Consider the following 21330-nt stretch of genomic DNA (forward strand, 5'->3'; position numbering starts at 1 on the left):
AATCTGCTTGATTAGGATAGCTATCTTATATCAACCCTTAAAGTTTGACCCATGAATTCGGAATCACTCTGTATATATTAAATATTTATCTATACTGTATCTGTAAAATAATTACAAATTGAATCTTCATCAATATTCACACAGGATAATACAGTAATAATTGGATTGATCTTAGCTTTTAAACTCTTATAGTGAACTGCTGAGAAAATGAAAGTCTGCTTATGATGAACTGAAAAATGTGCCTTCCTCAGATTTTTTCCCCAGTTTTTCAAGGAATCAAGGTGTTATTCGCAGCCTTAAATCTCACTACAGGAAACAGTTTGTTATGCGTATTTTGAAAGGTATGAAATGAACAGCGAGTATAACATCTCTCTTTTGGAAGCAATCGTTTTGCCGGAGAAGTCTTGCAGACAAGTAACAGATGCAATAGTTCGCAACTGCTTGCAACAAACGGGTCTTTCTGAAAATGTAATAGAGCAAGGAAGAAACAGCATTGCGGACGATAAAGATGGAAAACCTACCGATCGCTATATGGTTGGAAAAGCATAGTGTAAATCTTTTTTCTTAGAGATGAAATTGAACGCTTCGAATCTTGTGATAATGAGGTGCGTACTTCAGATATTCATACCGATGATGACATCGTATCCAAAGTAAAACAAAAGAACGATGTTGATCAAGAAGATTCCTTACCCTCAGAAGAAAAAAGTGAAATGTCAGCACCTTCAATCTCTGAAGTGAAAGCGGCTGTAAACATTCTGAATACATTTTCTTTCTACGGAAAATGTGGACAAAAAAACCTTCGTATTCTTTCCTAATCGCCGTTAAGAAAATTGACGAACTTTACTTAAAATCGAAATATATTCAATCAAAAATAACAAATTTTTTCCCTAGGCTGTAAAAATTAGGCAAATAATACTACTTCATAAAATTCTTCCTTTCTAATATTTGATTGTCTATTTAAGTGATAATAATTTATTAGTAAATGTGTGCTGTCGCAGTGAATGTTTCCAACAAAACCACCTTCAAATGCTAAGAAATATCAATGTTTCAACAAATTTGGATATAGCGAACCTTGGGTTATAGTGAACTTTTATTGGGTCCGTAGACAGTTCACTATAACGGGGTTCTACTGTATATGGAAACAGTTCATGATCAGCAGTAGGTTCGGATATTCGGGCAAAATGCGATATAAATGTATTTTTTGCTTATTTTCAAACTTTTTTTATTGTAAAAATGCCCTTTTTTGAATTTTTCCTGTTGTAAATGCCCCTTTCGGTATTGTTTTATGTTCATTCGTGAATTTTAAAGTGATTGTTTTGTAGAAGTTAGATATTTTTACCATTGAGAACTTCAAAATAATTTTTACGTTTAAAATCTTCAACCCTTAGTACGAATTAATTGACTCGGTCGATTGTCATCGAAATGGAAGGGTTGTAATAATCGTGCTCTCGCCGACAGGTCAATTGTCCTCAGTCTGATTGCCGTGATATTATGTGATGGAAGGGGAAGGGGGATTTCAAAACTTCTCAAATGTTATTTAAATAATCATTAATCCTGTGTCAAACTTATTCGGTTAAGGAATTGGAAGAACAAACAAAAGTGTATTGAAACGTGTGACAGAGAAAAAAGATTTTACTAGCGCGCGCGCGCGTCCTCTGCTGTCGATTTAAAACAATAATTTCTGCATCGGTGCATATCTCTCATAGGAATGTTTTTATTTATATCTTTTTGGAAAAACTTATGCTGCAAGTTATTTTCTCAATGAAATTTATTATAGTTGAGTAAAGTCATAGAGAAACTTGATGCAGTCAGATATCGATTAATACATTTTTATCTTATTTTGTATCAGTTTCGATTTCCTGCGTGTCAAAATAAATTACTTTCATTTTTAGCGTCATCTATGGTTGACTTTAAATATCATTTTTTAATTTTACACGTATAAATTTTGTTTCCATATTTTTTCATTTCTCTATCGTTTATTTTATCCGAGAAATCAACTTCTGATACTTTACAAAAGAATCGATTATTTTGGTGAGTTGTGCCCACTTATAAAATAATCGGATGTAGTGAAATATCAGTTAATAGAATGTTTTCTCTACCTCAATGAACCAGAACCATTAATGCAATATTACGGTACCATTGAGAGTTGTGGCATCCGCTTGACGACTTTTTTTCCTCGTAGGGAAAGAAGAGTAAAGAAAGAGTAGGAAATATTAACACCCTCGTCTATGAAGATTTTTGCGATTCGTACCCGCTCTTTCCCATAATCCTGCGCGATTTTTCCCCTATTACGGAGTAAAGGAAACCGGATTTTTCATTACCCACGTGAATGGGGCTTAAGAGAACGTTGAAAAACTTAATGCCCATTGCAATGTAAGCTTAACCCCCGACCCCTCCAGTTATTCTGTTTCCCCCACCCCAACTTTTCTCATTTTTTTTTCAATTCTCAGTGAATATTGCACTTAGAAACGTGGGTATTTATTATCATTATTTTTTTGGCATCAGGAGATACAGGGCAACAACTTTCTAATTGGGTTTTTGAATACAGGGTGTCCGCGTAAAAAATTGATTTTTTTCATTTTAATAATTATATAACCCCTTGCAACATGAATGATGTATCTGTGTTTTACACGTTATTTGGATTCTTTTTCTAATTGTAATTATGCCTAAAGGTTCAAGGATCAACGGTTTGCCAGTAATTTGCGGTGCGTGCTGTTAGCTATGCACCCTTGTATAAACACTAACTCTTTTTGGCTAGAAATAGTTAATTCCTTGTAGGTATTATTATTATTATTATTTTGATAACTTCTGAAATTTTATATATATATACGCATTCGGATATTTATAAAATCTCACCGGATTAAGGAAATTAGAAATAAAACTAAATGTAACAACTATTCAACTTTGCTAAGGAAGATTTATAAGATTAAGTTTATAAATAACATCAAAATCATGGCAAACTATATATTTTACACTTAATTAACTAGTTCATGTAATTAATAAATCCCCCCCCCTTATTACGTATAATTGAATTGCTGTATTGATGAATTGTTTCAATTAAAAATTTGCCAACAGCACCAATTTAATATTTTTTTTGCCAACAAAAAAATTTTTCATACGTTTTCATTGGAATGAAGCATACAGAGTAAAAATCTGCCCATATTAGAGAGGTGTACAAGATATATATCAAAAGTACAGTAACGAGAATATTTTGTGGTATAGGGTTATGGCTGGTCCCATTCAAAACTCTCTGATGTAAGAAGGTGCCCAAGAGTTGACAGATTTTACCGTACTATCTATCATACTGCATAACGCCTTGTCGAGCCGTAATTCGGATTCATACTCACCATATAAGGGAATTCTCCGTCGTATGCATCTTCTCCTCCAACTATTCGGCCTCCTCTGATTGATTGAATACCACAATCGACTGCTATTGAATTTGAAACTATAATGGAAAAAATAATAATAGAATTATTAAATATTAGAAAATACAACAAAAATCAATGAAGCCAAATGAGTAAAAACTAAATAGCAAAGACTGAATTAGTTCCACCCACCGTTAATGAATGTTATTTTGTCATGCACACTGAAAATTGTAACTAAATTATAACGTAATGCTTATATACATTCAAACTCGGTTATAACGACATCGAATATTTCACGAAATTATGCGTTATAACTAAGGTGTGATTACAACAGAGGTGGATGTTTTCGAGATCTTTTTCACGGGAAATATATATAATCACAGGCATTCAAATACTTTTCATGCTGTTTTTATTCCTTTATGATAAGGATGACTAAATTGATGTGGAAAAATGCGGGAAATTGTTATAATCGTACGGGACATCGCTGATTTTTGCCAAAAATATTGCCAAATGTCGACATGATCACCAAATATTGTTTATGAATAACCTTTGGACAGAAAAAAAAAATGGTTACAGTAAGTCTGCTAAAATGTATTTCATGGGAAAAAATAGGAACTTGGCAAATACGAGTATGTGAGATGAATATTTATAGTCATATTCATTCATCATAAAGCAACTTATAACTTATGAAAATTACCTTCATTCCTGATTATAGTAATGATTGCGAATTAAAACAAGCTTCACTGAAAACATAGGGCATTTTTATAGGGAAATATTCGGGAAGGGAAAAATACGAAAATGTTTTGCTTAATGGTCATGTCAATGAGCAAGTCGGAACGTCAAACAGGCTATGAATCGTTTTCCAATGCTAAGTGTAAGCAGAATAAGAGACGAACATTGCCTAGATATGATCAGCTCTTATCTTTCGAATTTCTTCAGAAAACGACATTGAAACGGAAACAAAAGTGACTAAAAAATATGTCGTTGTGAGGTGTCACTTTTCATCGACGCTACAAGCACGGTCATTAACATTATTCTCTATGGGAATCAGTCCTGACCACCGATTGTTAACGTTATAGCCGAGCTGCCGTTACAACCGAGTTTGACTATAGATAGAAATCATTAAGGGATCATACTATATTTCCGTAATTTTGTTTTTGTAAATGCAAGTTATCATCTTTCTTCCTTATTTTCCCAATTATTGTCACGCTAAATGACGAGACATGCTCATGCTAACTTTTTCAGACATGGAAGAGTCATTATTACAAGTGTGACAAAGTGGAAAAGTATGTTTCCGGTGCATCCCACATACAATGGTCCGATGAGCTCAACGAAGCGCGACTCACATTTAAAATAAAGTGTTTATCTATGAGATGCCCGATCGGGCATGTTATTGTAATTGTCCAGTTTCGTCACGTCGATTCGACCGATTCCTTGCGTTTCACTTCCCGAATAATTATCATATTATTAACTTGAATAAGTATTCAACAAACGATCATAAGAATCCCTTGACTAAAATAAACGGTCCCGATGAAGGTTTTATTAATGGATTTTTCTCGACCTAAACACGACCAGAGACGTCTCCAGCAGTAGTTTTTCATGAATTATCTGGACTCAGGTAGGAAGCAATCATTGTATATTGATAATTTTGAAATTTTCCCTCTATTGAATTTTTTAAATTTCATATTCGGTTTCAGCAACCTTAGAAATTCAGTAGGTTGAAATTAATGCGTCTTCAACTGAATTTTACTTCATACTTGATGCGTACGCGTTAATTAATATAGTCGGTATTATTTTCGTTCGGATTGTTACATTTTTTACAATAGAACCTCTCGATAAAAGACACTCATGGGACCGAAAGTTTTGTCCGCTAACGGGAAGTGTCCGTTTATATCAACCAAATGCATTAAAACTCTGTTCCATGGGCTTTAAATGTGTTCATTAACATCAAAGACATTAGTGGTAGATGTCCATTATGGAATCAAATTCCACTGTATTTATCATCATGTATGAAAGTCACAAAAACAACAATGATTGCCACATATCGTATTCATCCGCATTATCCGGCATGGCGTAATACTCGAGGGACACCAACCTTTCGAATGTTGGAGTTTGGTCCGTTCCCGGTATGCCGGGAAAAAACAAGGTTCAAATAAGGTTCACAGATCCATTCAGCCGATTCAATGGATTTTTAAAATAAAGATACAGTATTTAAAGAATTTTCCAAAATCGGTAACTCGAATTCCTGGCACGCCAGAATATACGGACATTCTCGGCATCCTAGTCACCCTAGCAGTTTCCTGGCATGCCGGCTAATTCGGGGAACGGTACAATTAATGAGATTTATTATAATCGAAACATTTCATTACCAATCACATTATAACAATTCATTTTCTATGATATTTATTTTTTAACCAGAACATGCTCAAATATCGGTCATTTTTCGCCAAGTTTTCCCTCACCCATTCCAGAAAAGTTAATTTTTCTAATTATTAATTCTTCTAATTCTCATAATTGATTATTTCTAATCAACATGAATTAATTGTTAACATGAAAATGTTAATATATTGTGCGGGTTTCATCTGAAGATGCTTCAATTCAATCAGAAGAACCTCCAATTCATTTCATAAAGTAGTGGGTGGTTCTCTTGCTCAATTTATGGTTCATCTTTGGCTCTCCAGAATAGTTCAGTAGACATTTTCCCATGTAAAAGAACCACTTCAAAGCATAAATAGACACATAGAGATCAATATTTCCAGCTAACAGCGATCAATATCTCCTAGGATCAGCGACGTACACTTTGAGAAACACTGCCACAGAGGGCTTTATATGAAATCCAAAATACCAATTATATAAAACATTCATTAAAATGCTCACCTCCACGTCCTAAAACGCCGGCACATGTAATCATAAAACACAAAACAAGTATCAAGTAACGACATGGGTAGCACATGACGTCCAACAACAACCGCGAGGGATCGAGCGAGAGGTAACACCTTGTGGTCTGAATTCCGATGGACGGCGGCTCGATTTTTTATACCTCTCTCCCAGTCAATCACTTAATCACATAACAAAACAACAGAGTTTCGGGGTCTAATAGAGAAAAGTAGAAAAAAATAATAATAATAAAATAAAAAAGATGCTGGGCGTTGGAAAGAGCCAAGAGAATGTGTGAGACCAGTCGGGAGTGTGTGGGTGAGCGAAGTTCTGACCTAGTGACCCGAGACACCAAAAACAACCAAAAAAATTGACAAAAGGAAGCACAGAAAACACAAGGGAATGTTCGAAAGTGATATGGAGGTCATAATGGGATTGGAAAATAAAAGGATCGCGCACTACATGCGGGATGAATGGCGACAGTGTAATGCTCTTGACCCATTGCTGTGAGTTTTTACTTATAATTACCACAGTTTCCCTTTCAATTTCCCCTCAATAGACACGAACAGACGCGAATTACTTTCCGAGCGACCTTGTTGTTGTTGCTCTTCTTTGCAGGCGGGCGGGCGGGCGGATTTCCTTTACCTACAATGCGGTGTGTATTATTTCAAAACGATATTTTGAGACGTGTGGAATTATTAATAAAAACGCGAACGAGATGAATATAACTTAATTCTCTCCGGTTTCCTCCGGATGGTTACCGTCCCCGACGCGTCGCGAAATTTGTTTTACACAACAGACCGTTTGGATATTTTAAACCGACGAATTTTCCCCCGCAATATGCGTGATATTCACGAGGTGTTTTGTATGTTGCGATATGAAGCGTTTCAATCAACCTTTTCTAGTCTCATCCCTCGTTTGACGGAAAAAATAAATTTCGTAATTAATAAGCTTCCATAGTAGGCTTAACAGTTCTTCAATGTTTCAATATTTTTTCTATGTACAGTCGAATCCCGTTATAACGAACTCCAAGAGACCGCAGAAATCACTTCGCTATAATGAAATTTCGTTGTAAAGGAATTCCAGGTTTTTGCATTGTTCCTATGAAGGCTTATCTGGTGGATTAGAAAAGTGTTCGTTGAAACGAGATTTCCACTATATCGGCATTCGTCAAAACGGGATTCGACTGTATATATTGAACTTGCTTTAAGGCGAATATCTGTTTCTCTATCTCTCAGATCTCTCTCTCTCTCTCTCTCTCCAGTGAGGAATTATGAGCGCTACGTACATAATTAACCAGTCACATGACCAAATAATTTCTCCGTTGTACTACCGTGGTGCCCCTTTTTATGAAGATTCGCGTTAAAATATTTTTTATAAAATATTTTAAAATATAAACGCGATGTTCAAAGGCAAACTGAGGACAGCTTGTTGAACTGAAAAGTCACAAACAAGAAAAGTGTTTTTTTTTTGCGGTAGAAAGCGTCAAATAACCTATGTGATACACTACTTCTGCTAAACCACACATGCACCTCGTCCCACATTCCTCTGCGGAATTTCTAACAAATCGGTACATGTTGGAATGTGCTTGTACATATTGTGAACCTAACGTGAAGTTTGTTACTATGTAATGCTGGTTATGCGTACTGCTGCCGTGTGTTATGTGAATTTTACTATGGTAAGATACATACATCAACTTGAACTCAAATAGCATTTTTGCATCAATTGGAAATATGCACAATTTCACGAAAATTGTGCATATTCGTAACAATTCATCAAAGTAACGCAAGCTCTTTTCCGAAAAATGTTATCAATGAAATGGTAGCGATGTAAGAAATTTAAAAAAGGAGTAACATTCATAATACTTTGAAATACAACAAAACTTTGCAACAAATAAGTGCAGCACTGAAATAAAACTGAATGAAAATAAAATAAAATTGTGTTTGTGTGTGATATAGGTATTTTAATTTCATAAATATCAATAAAACTTTTTATTAAGTGTGTGAGAGAGAATTGAGAAATTTATTATATAAACACTATATTTTTAATGCAGCTCCGACCCTATCTCTTGGAATGAGCCCAAGTTCAGAACCATGTTTCAAAAACACATCACCTGCGGTCTGAGAAGGTTTTATTCCAATTCGATCATCTGTAATAATAGATGTTTCCTAATTTTCCTAACTATGAGTGAAGTGCAATTATTGAAAAATTGTACCATTGTAGGCCCGTTACTCTCTGTGGTGAGACTTTTTAAAGGAGAGATCGGCTCGCGTTTGCGTCTCGAATTTGGGAACCATAGAAAAACCGGACACGACTCCATGTTACTACTCCTCGGGAACTCCTAACGGATTGGACCGCATCGGAAGTTGGGAACCATAGAAAAACAAATTCAGCCGACCACCACTGTGGCGATGCAGGGGGTGCCCTAAAACCGGTTTTCTAACTACTCTTTTCGAAAAATCAAGTGACGTCACCTGATTCCTCACGCGACCATCGCCCGTTGGAACGCTGAGTAAAATTACTGTTTTTTGATAATTTTTTTTGCATAGTTCCAATTCACAAAACTCTATCATTTTTTCTGAGTAGATGCCACAAATACCGCTGATTATCAAGGTATATTTTTTTTATTTTTGACAGATTTTTTTTCGACCCATGTATGCAATGTTAAATCAATGGGAAGTATGTACGTTTGTAAAATCGAAAAAGGAAACGGAATTATCAGAACTTTTCCCCATTCCTCAAAAGGCCATCTTGTACGGGGAAAAAACTTTTCCCCGTAATGGCCTTTTGATATTCAACGGTCAGTGGGAACGTATAAATTGGAATAAGTTATGTTTTCATCTTTTTTTTATAACTCGGCCTTACATTAAGAGCCGCAACTACGGGAACGCAGGCGAATTTGGTCCGGGGGGGGGCAAATTTCACCCTTTCACCTCTGCTTCAATCAACATTACAAGCAGGGCCGCAACTAGATGCTTGGTCACCCGGGGCAAGTGCGAATTTTGGCGCCCCCTCTGGTCCAGCGTCCGGGGCGCGAGACCCACCTGCTCCTCCCCCCCCCCCTGACTACGACCCTGATTACAAGGGGACGCCAGAATATGTACTTGCTTGGCTGACCAAGCATCTGGTTGCGGCCCTGCCCACATTACTTGTTGAAAATAGAACAGGGCCTGATTTCGAATGGGGAAGTGAAACATTTGCCCTGGGACAGGACCGCAAATAGATGCTTGGTCACCCGGAGCAAGCAAGTATTTTGGCGTCCCCCCTGTAATCTCGAAAGAAAGGTTAGAGAATAAAATTTAGCCCCGGATCCATAGCACAAGACCCACCCGTTCCTCTCCGGGTTACGGCCCTGCCCGGGAGCTCCAACATTTAAACAGCATGCGTTCACTGATTAACAAAACGTCTTTGATCCAGGTTACGGATACCCCCCCCCCCCGCTGTGTCTGATTTGGGGCCCCAACATGGATGTTCAAACTCTTCGGTTTGCGGGTCATATGACAATGAAAACAGGGATAAAATTAATTTCAAAATGTTTAATTGATTCTTGAACAATTTGTGCATAGTCACTACTTCGAATTTGGATCCATAAAAAATCTTTCCGAGGAGGAAGCCCCAAGGGCCGTTCTAGCGCATGGGCAGTGCAGTTGGTTACAAAGTTTCACGTTAACGAGAAATATGTAAAACAATATAATGTCTAACAGGCCCGCAACTAGGGGGTGCAGGCGGATCTGGTGTCCCGGGCGCTGTACTAGAGGGGCGCAAATTTCACTCTTTAATCTCTCCTTCAACATTATGAGGGGGCGCCAAAATGCATGCTTGCCCCGGCTGACCAAGCATCTAGTTGCGGCCCTGATGTCTAATACTGTGAAATAAGATTTTGAATCGTGATGACTGGCGCTTTAAGCCTGATAGGGTGAGTCTTTTGCACCGAGGGCTCATCACAGTGTTAAGGCCTTGGCCAATTTATGGGAAAGGCAGACCAGGCTGTAGGGGCTGTAGTGACCCTTTTTCAACTGTTTATTATCATCCTTTTTTATTATTATTATTATTTATGTCAGTGTGGCAACATGTGTATTTTTATGCAGTCAAAGCCGACTGTCTTTAGTGTTTGTTTTGCATTCGGCTTCTCCGTGCGCCTGCCACACGCTCCTGCCGTTAAAGTTATAATGGTTGTATAAATTGTAAATAAAACATGTAAGTAATTAACAATCGCTATATTCAACTTATGAGCGAGCCTACTGAACAACGTCGCGCCCCCAACGCGTAACAGTGGTGACTTGTTTTTTTGAACATGTGAGATGCAAGTTGCTGTTTCCCTTTCCCGACCACGTTGTTTGTTCTACGACCGTGAACTTGCGTTTTCGGCTACCGGCGTTTTACGGTTTCCGATGAAAACAGATGCTGTCATCTCACCTTCCGAAGATGTTGTCAAGCATACGGTAGGCTCTTTTTGAACTTTTCTTGATTTGTGTCGCAAGCGCCACGATGTCAACGACTCAACCCGAATCGATGGAAATCAACCCAGTCGCGGTAAAAATGCCTCCGTTCTGGCGAAATCGCCCGGAATTGTGGTTCAAACAGATAGAATCGCAATTTTTGCTCTCCAAAATTAGCGCTGACTCGACGAAATTCAACTATGCAATTACTATAGTCCGTTTCAGGTTAACTTTGCAGTGAAGGGGAAGCTACGAGGGAACCGCATCACTCGTTGCTATGGGAACGAAAGCCTCTTAACCAATGTATCGATGCGCGGCCTCGGTAAGGTATGGCCGAATCTCGCCAATCTCACTGGGAAAAATATTTTTTACGTGTAACGTAATTGCACAGTTACATTAGTAATAATTATAGAATTAAAAGAAAACCATTGCCGATACTTTCAGAAATTAAAGTGAGGTTTTTGAAATCATTTGTTTTGTTTTTTGATTAGAAAGTGTTTTAAAATTTAGAAAAAATAATTATCTTCTATCAGCGTGTCACTTACTCTTCATTGATGTGCCGTAAGTAACAGTAAAAATTTCAAAAAACAGTCATATTTTTCCGCAATATTTCCCTTACCTCAGTGAAAGCCCAAACCACTGTGGACCCCCCCCCCCCTCCTTCTCATTTATTTTATCTGAAGAGACACTAAAGGCAAGGGGCATCGAGAGAAACAGGTGGGTGGAAGATGGCGTCCGTTCGTGTGAGTGGAAGTCGCGACTGTGTCAACACTCTCCGTGATCGGAAACTAAAACTATCCCATAAACATGGCAAAAAATAAATAATTTAAAAAAAAAGGAGGACATAAAACCAAAACTTCTGTACCCATAGAGGGCCTCTCATAATATCGGTGCTCTCCTGGAAGAGAAACACTTCTTGTAATCTATGAGTGAATATCTGAACTCACTGAGCCTATTTTTGGGAGAAAATAAACTGATTGAATATTCGTTTTTATGTAAGCCTATAACTGCATGTAAAACAATGAAAAATTGTATCGTTATGGAAAATTCTACCAAATAACGAAAAAAATATAAATATACAGTATACAATTGTGTAATGGAAAAAACGAGTGATATTGGCGGGGAAAATTTCTAGGATATCGCGCCAGAGTGTCGTCGCCGTTGCTATGGTTTTTTGATAATGGTAACCAATATTTTTTATTATTTAAAAATTTTAAACAAGTAAACATCGGTTCAAAACGATGTTTTTTCAGTATTTTTTCAAAATCATATAAAAAATTGAAATATTCTGTATAAAGGTTCATCTTAAACTTCCGATATATGAGAACTATATTTTACGGCGAAGGAATACACTCTCTACCTTTCTCTTCACTGCAAAGTTAACCTGAAACAGTGAATCAGCAGGAACTCTCGGCCATTTCGGATATCTTAATGAATCCACCGGCTCAAAATAGCTATGATGCCCTGAAAGAGCGGTTGATATCCCAGTATGCCGATTCCGAATCTTCTAAGTTAAAGGCTTTTTTGCAAGGCCTAGTTTTGGGTGACGAGCGCCCGTCACGTTTGCTATTGGAGATGCGCGATTTAGCTGGCAAACATTTTGATGATAAAATTTTGAAAACTGTGGTTGCAACAATTGCCAGTAGCTGTTCAGCAAATATTAGCCGTAAGCACTGACGACTTGCCGAAGCTTGCGGAGATGGCAGACGGCATATTGGACGTTACCAAGCCCACAGAAGTCAGTTCAGTCCAGCCGTGTCCAATCGGTACCAGATTAGATGAGATCTGCACTCGCCTGTCTAGATTTGAAACTAAACCTCATGGTCAGCGTTTTCGTTATCTTTCGCGATCTAGGTCTCGCCAATCTCTCCCAGCGGGACAAACATCTCAAATATGCTGGTACCACAGGGAATTCAGAGAAAAAGCGCGCAAGTGCACAGCCCCCTGCTATTACAAGCACTCAAAAAACGAGTAGAGCATTCGTTGGGGGCGCACAGCGAAAATGCTAATATTGCAAGTCGCCTATTCGTGTACGATCGTAAAAACGGATTGCACTTCCTTGTTGATACTGGAGCATCAGTATCTGTATTACCCGCTGAAAAATCTGAATTGTCAAACAAAACCAATTCCTTTCAGTTAAGTGCCGCTAATGGCACTCAGATTCCTACATTTGGTACTAAGATATTGAACTTGGACTTTGGTCTGCATAAGAATTTAGTTTGGAAATTTGTTGTGGCCTCAATCAATAAGCCAATCCTAGGCGCTGATTTTCTTAGTCGATACAGCTTTTTGGTTGACACGAACAAATGTCGATTAGTTTCACACGATTCAAAAATGTCCATATCCGGATCCAAGGCAGAAGTACCCTCCACTGGTGTGGCATTTGCTATGCATGATACTACTGACTATCATAAGCTGTTATCCAAATTTCCCGAACTGACTAAGATAAATTTCTCGACCAAGACCGTTAAACATAACGTTACTCATTTTATCGAGACGACAGGCCCACCTGTGTTTGCCAAGGCCAGACGTTTGGCGTAGGACAAGCTTACTATCGCTAAACGCGAATTCGCTTACATGGAAAGTCAAGGTTGGTGTCGGCCCTCCAAAAGCAACTGGGCCAGCCCTTTGCATATGGTTGCGAAAGCAGATGGAGGATGGCGTTGTTGCGGGGATTATCGCATGTTAAATGCCAGAACGAAACCCGATCGCTACCCAATTCCACACGTGCATGACTTTGCTCATTTTCTCGCTGGAAAAACAATATTCAGTACCCTTGATTTGGTTAAAGCATACTACCAGATTCCGGTACAACCAGCACACATTGAGAAGACGGCAGTCATCACTCCATTCGGACTGTACGAGTTTCTTTACATGCCTTTCAGTTTGTGCAATGCCGGTCAAACACTACAAAGGTTCATGAACTCTTTACTTCAAGAATTTGACTTTTGTTTTCCTTACTTGGATGATGCACTCATCGCTTCGACGTCTCCAGAGGAACATCTCGTTCACTTAATATGCATTTTCGAGAAATTCTCCGAATTCGGAATTGTCTTGAATATTGATAAATGCATTTTCGGAAAATCTGAAGTAGCATTTTTAGGACATACTGTAAGTGAGCACGGTATCAAACCATTGGAAAAGAAAGTTGAAGCTATCCTGAACTATCCTCAACCGCAGACCATTCAAGAGCTGCGCCGATTTCTCGGGATGCTTAATTTTTACAGACGCTTTATTCCAAACGCAGCGAAAAAGCAAATTTTGCTCAACGCGTACCTTAAAGATAGCAAAAAGCACGATAAACGTCTCATCCAATGGACTGAAGAATCCAAAATCGCCTTTGAAAATTGCAAGACTGATTTGGCTAATTTAACCCTTTTGTCATATCCACAGCAAAATTCTGCGTTGGCACTGATGGTCGATGGATTCGACTATGCGATTGGAGGTGCCCTACAACAACGAGTTGGAAATGACTGGCAACTCATCGCATTTTTCTCTCGTAAATTGTCAAAATCTGAGCAGAACTACAGTGCGTTCGACAGAGAACTATTCGCCATATACGCTGCTATAAAGCATTTTTTATACCTATTAGAAGGACTGCACTTTATAATTTTTAGTGACCATAAACCATTGTCCTATGCCTTCAATCACATCAGTAAGAACACCTCAGCCAGGCAGATAAGGTATCTGGACTTTATATCGCAATACTCCACCGATATTCGTCATATATCTGGTGTTGAAAATGTTGTTGCTGACGCTTTTTCCCGTATCAGTTCGATCGAATTTCCTTCTCTCGATTATAAGGAAATTGCCAAAGCTCAAAGGGAAGATGAAGAGTTGGAACAACTTCGCACTTCTACTAGCTTAGAGTTCAAACCCATGCTGATAAACAGCGAAATTGAAATTTTATGCGACGTTTCAACTGGAAAGGTTAGACCTTACATTCCTGGACCATTCAGATTCCAAGCATTCAGCACTGTTCACAACTTAAATCATCCTGGCAAACGAGCTACTGAAAACTTGCTCTGCAGTCGTTTCGTTTGGAAAGATATGAAAAAAGACTGCGCAGAATGGTGCAAGACTATGCCAAAAAACTAAAATCATCAAACACACCAAAGCGCCACTTGGAAAATTCCCGATGTGTGATAAACGTTTTGGACATGTACACATAGACATTGTGGGGCCACTCCCACCCTCCCGTGGATTCCGGTACTGCCTAACAATAGTGGATCGTTTCACTCGATGGCCGGAAGTTATTCCCATGGAGGACATGACAGCAGAAACTGTTGCAAGATGTTTCTTTTCAGGTTGGATCAGCCGTTTCGGTACCCCTGAAATCATCACCAGTGGTCAAGGTCGACAGTTTGAAAGTTCCTTGTTTCGAGCCCTAGCTACAATTCTTGGTATTAACAGAATTCGTACCACACCATATCCGGCCGCAAATGGTTGTGTTGAACGTTTTCATCGTGACCTGAAGACAGCGTTACCCTGCCTCGAAACTGGCCACTGGACCAACATGCTTCCTAGCGTTCTTCTGGGTATCCGCTCGTGTGTAAAGGAGGATATCGGAGCTTCATCATGAATGAATGAACGCCAGAACTTTGCCACTGGACTTATCCCGTTGCCGAGATCTCTTCCAGCCCAGCTTCGTGGCAGAGTCTGGAACACTTTATTTAGTGTCAAAAAAAACAAAACCATACAAACTTTTTTACAACATATTTTCCCCGGACAATTGGGCACTGTCGCGATTAACAAATTTTGTGGTGATTACGGACGAGATGGGATTAGGAGTTGGAGAAGTTTCGAGGTTTAGTTAAGATGAATGTACACATATTAGGATGGAGGTATGTTTTAAAAGCAATTGAGCCCCCCCCCCCATGCCATTTCATCTGTTATCTTACACTTGCCATATTATATACACAGGATACAAAAAGAAAGAGAAATGAGAATCTTATTGTGAAATAATATATATATATATCCATCGGAGCGAGTCATCTCGCTTAACACCTTATTGGTGAGCAAATGGGTTTGATAACTTACGACTAGAAGCCAGCATCAGTTTTATTGGGTTGAGTTCACTCGCTCCGTTAGTACATGCTATATCATGTATTAGTAGTGGCAGTCATGTGTGGATATGATTTTTGTTGTTGTTTTTATCCATTTCTGTTTTTCCTCCCACTTATTTTTGTAATATTTAAGACATTATTTTATAAATCTGGTGGACAGATTTCTTGTTTTTCGTTGGCGTGTATATATCTGACAAGGCTTGTAATCCTTGCTGCTGTGTTTTTGTTTTTGATTATTTGAGTGAACCATTGTTTTCTATTGTTTTCGGAATATTTGTACATGTGTAGATGTTTCGTAAATTTGCACTCTGTTGCATAGTGAACAGGAGTAGTACCCACCATACCGCAGGCACATTTGTCTGTTCGGCGGCGTTTCCGTTCGTGTAGATATATAGGGAATGGGCCGTGTGCTGTTATGAAGATAGTCACCTCCCTATTCCAGTTTAGTGTGTTGTATGTGACTCGAGGGACAATTTCGTGCACTTTCCTAGCTGTTGTTCCTTGGTCCCAAATTTGCTGCCATTTCTGTAGGGTTGCTTGTTTAAGTTGTCGCTTCAGGAGCGTTAGTGGGAAAGGGTTATCAAGTTTATTGTCACAGTTGATTGCAGCTTTGGCTAGAGAGTCTGCTCTCTCGTTTCCAAGATTACCTACATGGGCCTTGGTCCAACCTAGGAAAATGTTTGGGTTATTTAATAGACGCCGCCTTAATACACGTACTATTGTGTTTCTATTTGTTGGATCTAGAAGTGCTTGAAGGGAGGAGCGGCTATCAGTTATTATTAAAACTCGCTCTTCGGCTCCCGTTGCGTATTGTGCAGCTGCTTCTATCGCTAGAACTTCAGCTAGCTTCATCAGCAGAACTCGTCTATGGGACGCCACTTCGCTTACCTGGGGAGTTTTTCCAGCTCTCCAACGATGTTCCGCCCGATGAATTTGTGGAAACACTCCGCAACACTATATCGCAAATTCGTCCAGTTCCTACAACTACACATGGCTCGCACAAAATCTTCTGGCATCCAGCTCTAGATGACTGTTCTCACGTTTTTGTGCAATGTGACGCAGTTAATCCCACTTTGCGGCCGCCTTATGATGGCCCTTACGCAGTCATCAGGAGAGGTGATAGACATTTCACATTGCAGTTCCCGGATCGTGTCACTACTATAAGTGCTGACAGACTGAAACCTGCCTTCTTAATGAAGCCAAAGGACATAATTTCGATCCCACGGAAGACTGTACCTTCACGCCAAAAAGAAATGGAACTGCGTTCCAACTTATAATTCGTCGAGAGCCTATGATCCTCTCGACTGGGAGGGGGTCATGTAGCGACCCTTTTTCAACTGTTTATTATCATCCTTTATTATTATTATTTATGTCAGTGGGGCAACATGTGTATTTTTATGCAATCAAAGCCGACTATCTTTATTGTTTGTTTTGCATTCGGCTTCTCCGTACGTCTGCCACACGCTCCTGCCGTTAAAGTTATAATGGTTGTATAAATTGTAAATAAAACATGTAAATAATTAACAATCGCTATATTCTAAATGTGAGCGAGCCTACCGAATGACGTCGCGCCTTCAACGCGTAACAGGGCTTTAGTTATCGGTCTTATATTTATATAAATTTTCTTGAATTTCAACCAAAGAAGCCAGATAAAAATCTTATTGTGGGGGGGTCCTTTCAAAAATTGAGGCCCCCATCCGAGGATGTGGGGGGGGGGGTGCTGCAGATTCACTACCATATGTGTGTGTCTTTTAATAAATCGACATATTTTCATCAATTGATTCAATAGAATTTCAAGTTCTGACTTTCTAAAGTACGCAGTTAGCGTAAAATATTATACATAATCAATGCAGTAAAACCCATTTTTACGGCCCGGTGCGATCGCACCCTTCGCAGCTGTCCAATTCCGGCACTGGGGGGCCGGAAGTTGTGCACCCTAGGTTTAAACAAACGTATTAAAGCATTAAACGTAGTAATTGCATGTAGCAACATTCGCGTGCGCAAGGGAAGGGGGGGGGGAAGTAATACCCCCCTCCTCCTAGAGCCGAAATTATAGTGTTATTTTTCAGGAAAAAACGTACCCCCCCCCTTCCAGGTCCGTCATTTGGGGGGTCCGGGGGAATCTTGCTCCCTTCCCCGGCTTTAAAAAATGCACTAGAAGCGATATATGTGTATACATATATTGAGTATAAGTTCTTTGTTCCCCTCCTGCCCAGAAAATATTGAAATGACGGGCCTCCCACCCCCATCAGAAAAAAATGGAACCCCGGATAAGACGGTTTTCAATAAAAGTATCAGCAGAATAACAGAATATTTGATATTTGCAATGGCATCTCAAGATGATGTGGCTCACCATTCGGGAATCACTGTCTTCAATATAACCCCTAACATATCTCGCAGCACTGCCGTACTCGGAGGGAAGAGCAGAGTTGTCCTAAGAGCATCTTGGGGCATGCGGGCAAATTGATTTTTTAAGACCTCCCTACGTAACTAGAAATGGTTACACAGTGCCGCAACTATGATTTGTCAGTCGGGGCAAGCACGCATTTTAGTGTCTCCTTTAATTTTGAAGGAGGTGTTAAAGGTTGAAATTTGCACACCTTCTGGTTCAGCGCTCAGGGCACTAGACATGACTGATCTTCCCCTAGTTGTGGCCCCGTGATTGCTTACCAATTTGCATGCTTAATCTCGAACGATATCTCATTATCATGAGGGGCCACCTCTGCGTGAGACCCCCGGGCCGTGTCCGTGTGGACTACACTAGGAAAGAGCGCGATTACTTTTTTTAAGGCAGTTAAGAAACGAACGAAAACCCCTTCTTTTTGTTATTGCCCCTTACCCACGGTTACGTGGCATCCTGTTTGGGAATCAGTTTCACTACATTATAACTGTTTAAACAAGTTCAGGTGTGGGGGAGGTCAAAATAATGATAATAAATAACTAGCAATAAATAATAATAATAATAAATAACTAGCAATAAATAATAATAATAATAAATAACTAGCAATAAATAATAATAAATAACTAGCAATAAATAATAATAATAATAAATAACTAGCAATAAATAATAATAATAACAAATAATGATAATAAATAACTGTTAATATTTACCAAGAAATTTTTTTAAATTCAATCAAAATTATTAAACACTACAAATGTATCTAATATTTTTCTTTCCCTGTATGTTTTTTTCTCCGTAAAGACCCGTTCCTGATAATTTCCCTCTCGTGGAAGAGAGAAGCTGCTTCCATTGACTTAAGATTGTATACATGAGTTGGGGAAAAAATTCATTAAAAAAATCAAATAAATTTTTTCAAAATAAAAAAAAAATTGCTTGACAATAAGCGGTTTTTGTGGCATCCGATCATAAACGATGCTCTGTGACGTCACGATGTCACGTTTTCTCGTTGTAGCGCTTTTCGCCTGGTGATGGATGGTAACCTAGCAACGGATGGCCAGAGAGTTTTTTGGAACGTTTTAATCAGTTGATTGTATTTCGTCATAGAGTATGGATGTCGCGTATAACTTGTCCGTGTGTGTGTAAATAAATGTTCATGTCTTTAAAAATCAAATTTACATCTTCTCACTGCCGTCGCCTTTACTGGTGACCCGGACGTGATCCCGAACCTGCCAAGAACTTATCGCCATGGCTGAACAGCAAGAAAGCGATCTTCGAGTTCAAGCTGTCCACGCGAAACTGCCGACATTCTCGAAGGACAGGATCAAACTTTTTTTCGTCCAGCTCGACGCTGCCTTCAAGATCAACCATGTTACTTCCGAAGGAACCAAGTATAACTACCTAGTCAACTGCCTAGATGTGGAGGTCTTGTCAACGGTAAGTGACATTGTTTTCGATCCTCCCGCATCGGATCCGTTCTCGAAACTCAAGGAGAGACTCCTCACTGTGTATAAGCATTCAGCCGCGAAAGAGGTCAAGATATTGTTAGAAGACCTATCCCTAGGTGATCAGAAGCCTAGTACGTTGCTACGTAAAATGCGCGAGCTTTCGACAGGGCGAATTAGCGATGAGACTTTCCTCAAAAATTTGTGGCTTCAACGGCTACCAAAGAGTATACAAACGGTGTTAGCAGCTAGCAGTGAAGAACTGGACAAGCTAGCCGAGTTAGCTGATCGAGTAGCTGAGCTCACCGAACCCAATTACGGTCATGTAGCAGAAGCCTCGTCTTGCTCGGAAATAAGAGACCTTAAACTGCAAATCTCGGAGCTGACTAAAAGAGTTGAGCAGTTGGGCAAATATCCGAGGAATAGCCGGAACCGCTATCGAAACTCCAGTCGAGACCGACGTTATTCTGGTTCAAGGAATCGCTCGCGATATCAAAACTCCGATGAAAACACTGACGTGTGTTATTATCATAGCAGGTTCGGAAATAAAGCTTTCAGATGCAAGTCCCCCTGTGCTTACAACGCTCAGAATATTCAGGGAAACGGTCCAAGCCCCCCGCAGTAACGGCATGCGGTGGCGGCGATAACAGTCTTCATCATAGCCGTTTGTTCATTATGGAAAGGAAAAGCGGCATGAAGTTTTTAATTGACTCTGGAGCTGATATATCAATTTTACCTTACAAAGGCAACGGCAAACCGACAACTTTTGAGCTTTTCGCTGCAAATAGTTCCCGTATATCTACCTACGGTTTGAAACTCCTGGAATTGGACTTGAACTTACGGCGGAATTACAAATGGCATTTCACCCTCGCTGACGTTGAGAGACCAATTATCGGATCGGATTTCCTTGCTCACTACGGACTCATCATCGATATCAAAAACAAGCGACTTATAGATCCACTCACTTCTCTCACGTGTAAAGGTTTTACTTACAATGGACCTTCGACATCGATTAAAACAATCTCAGGAAACAGTGCTATAACTGAAATTTTGAAGGAATTTCCCGAATTAACGAGACCTCGTCCGTTTTCGAGGAAAGCTTCCCATAATACCTTGCACTACATAGAAACTAAAGGTCCTCCTGTTTTCGCAAAGCCACGCAGATTGCACCCAGCTCAACTCAAGATTGCCAAGACCGAATTCCAGATGATGTTGGACCAAGGTATATGTCGTCCATCCAAATCAAACTGGGCTTCCCCGTTGCACATGGTTTCAAAAGGACCGAATGAGTGGAGACCAACTGGTGATTATCGAAGTCTGAATCGAATTACTGTGCCGGATAACTACCCAGTGCCACATATACAGGACTTTGCGCAGAATCTGCATGGATGTAAAATTTTCTCTAAAATAGATCTGGTCAAAGCATTTCATCATATTCCTGTAAATCCCGACGACATTCCCAAGACAGCAATCATAACTCCCTTTGGTTTGTTTGAATTTGTAGTCATGCCGTTTGGACTCTCAAACGCTGCACAAACGTTCCAACGCTTCATCCACGAGGTGCTACGCAATCTCGACTTCTGTTTCTCGTATCTTGATGACGTGCTCATCGCCAGCCATGACGCAGAGCAACATCACAAGCACCTTAGAGAAGTGTTTGAAAGACTCGATAAGTACGGACTGACAATCAACACATCTAAATGCGTGTTCAATGTACCGGAAATTTCCTTCCTGGGCTAT

The 21330-nt window shown here is 39.5% G+C and overlaps 3 protein-coding genes across 3 annotated transcripts in view; 2 read left to right on the forward strand and 1 right to left on the reverse strand.

The window, feature by feature from the left end:
- The window catches only part of LOC149075503 (serine proteinase stubble-like), a 57924-nt gene that overhangs the window by 9291 nt on the left and 27303 nt on the right, over nt 1–21330 (reverse strand). The window contains exon 2 of the mRNA XM_089242866.1: nt 3348–3445. Within this exon, the coding sequence (XP_089098992.1) occupies nt 3348–3350 (3 nt within the window). The 5' untranslated portion in view covers nt 3351–3445. The remainder of the gene's footprint in view (nt 1–3347; nt 3446–21330) is intronic.
- Nucleotides 12575–13222, forward strand: LOC149075504 (uncharacterized). Its single transcript, XM_089245433.1, has one exon. The coding sequence runs from the start codon at nt 12575–12577 to the stop codon at nt 13220–13222; it is 648 nt and encodes a 215-aa protein (XP_089101559.1).
- Nucleotides 19394–20215, forward strand: LOC149075505 (uncharacterized). The gene has a single exon (XM_089245437.1). The coding sequence runs from the start codon at nt 19394–19396 to the stop codon at nt 20213–20215; it is 822 nt and encodes a 273-aa protein (XP_089101563.1).

The sequence above is a fragment of the Pholcus phalangioides genome, unplaced genomic scaffold (assembly GCF_987345545.1).
Source record: "Pholcus phalangioides strain wild (caught in Gottingen) unplaced genomic scaffold, Ppha-v1.0 ptg000015l_1, whole genome shotgun sequence".
NCBI classification, from domain to species: domain Eukaryota; kingdom Metazoa; phylum Arthropoda; class Arachnida; order Araneae; family Pholcidae; genus Pholcus; species Pholcus phalangioides.

Coding starts and splice junctions, on each gene's coding strand:
- LOC149075504 (XM_089245433.1), top strand. CDS start 12,575: ATGCTGGTACCACAGGGAATTCAGAGAAAAAGCGCGCAAGTGCACAGC.
- LOC149075505 (XM_089245437.1), top strand. CDS start 19,394: ATGGCTGAACAGCAAGAAAGCGATCTTCGAGTTCAAGCTGTCCACGCG.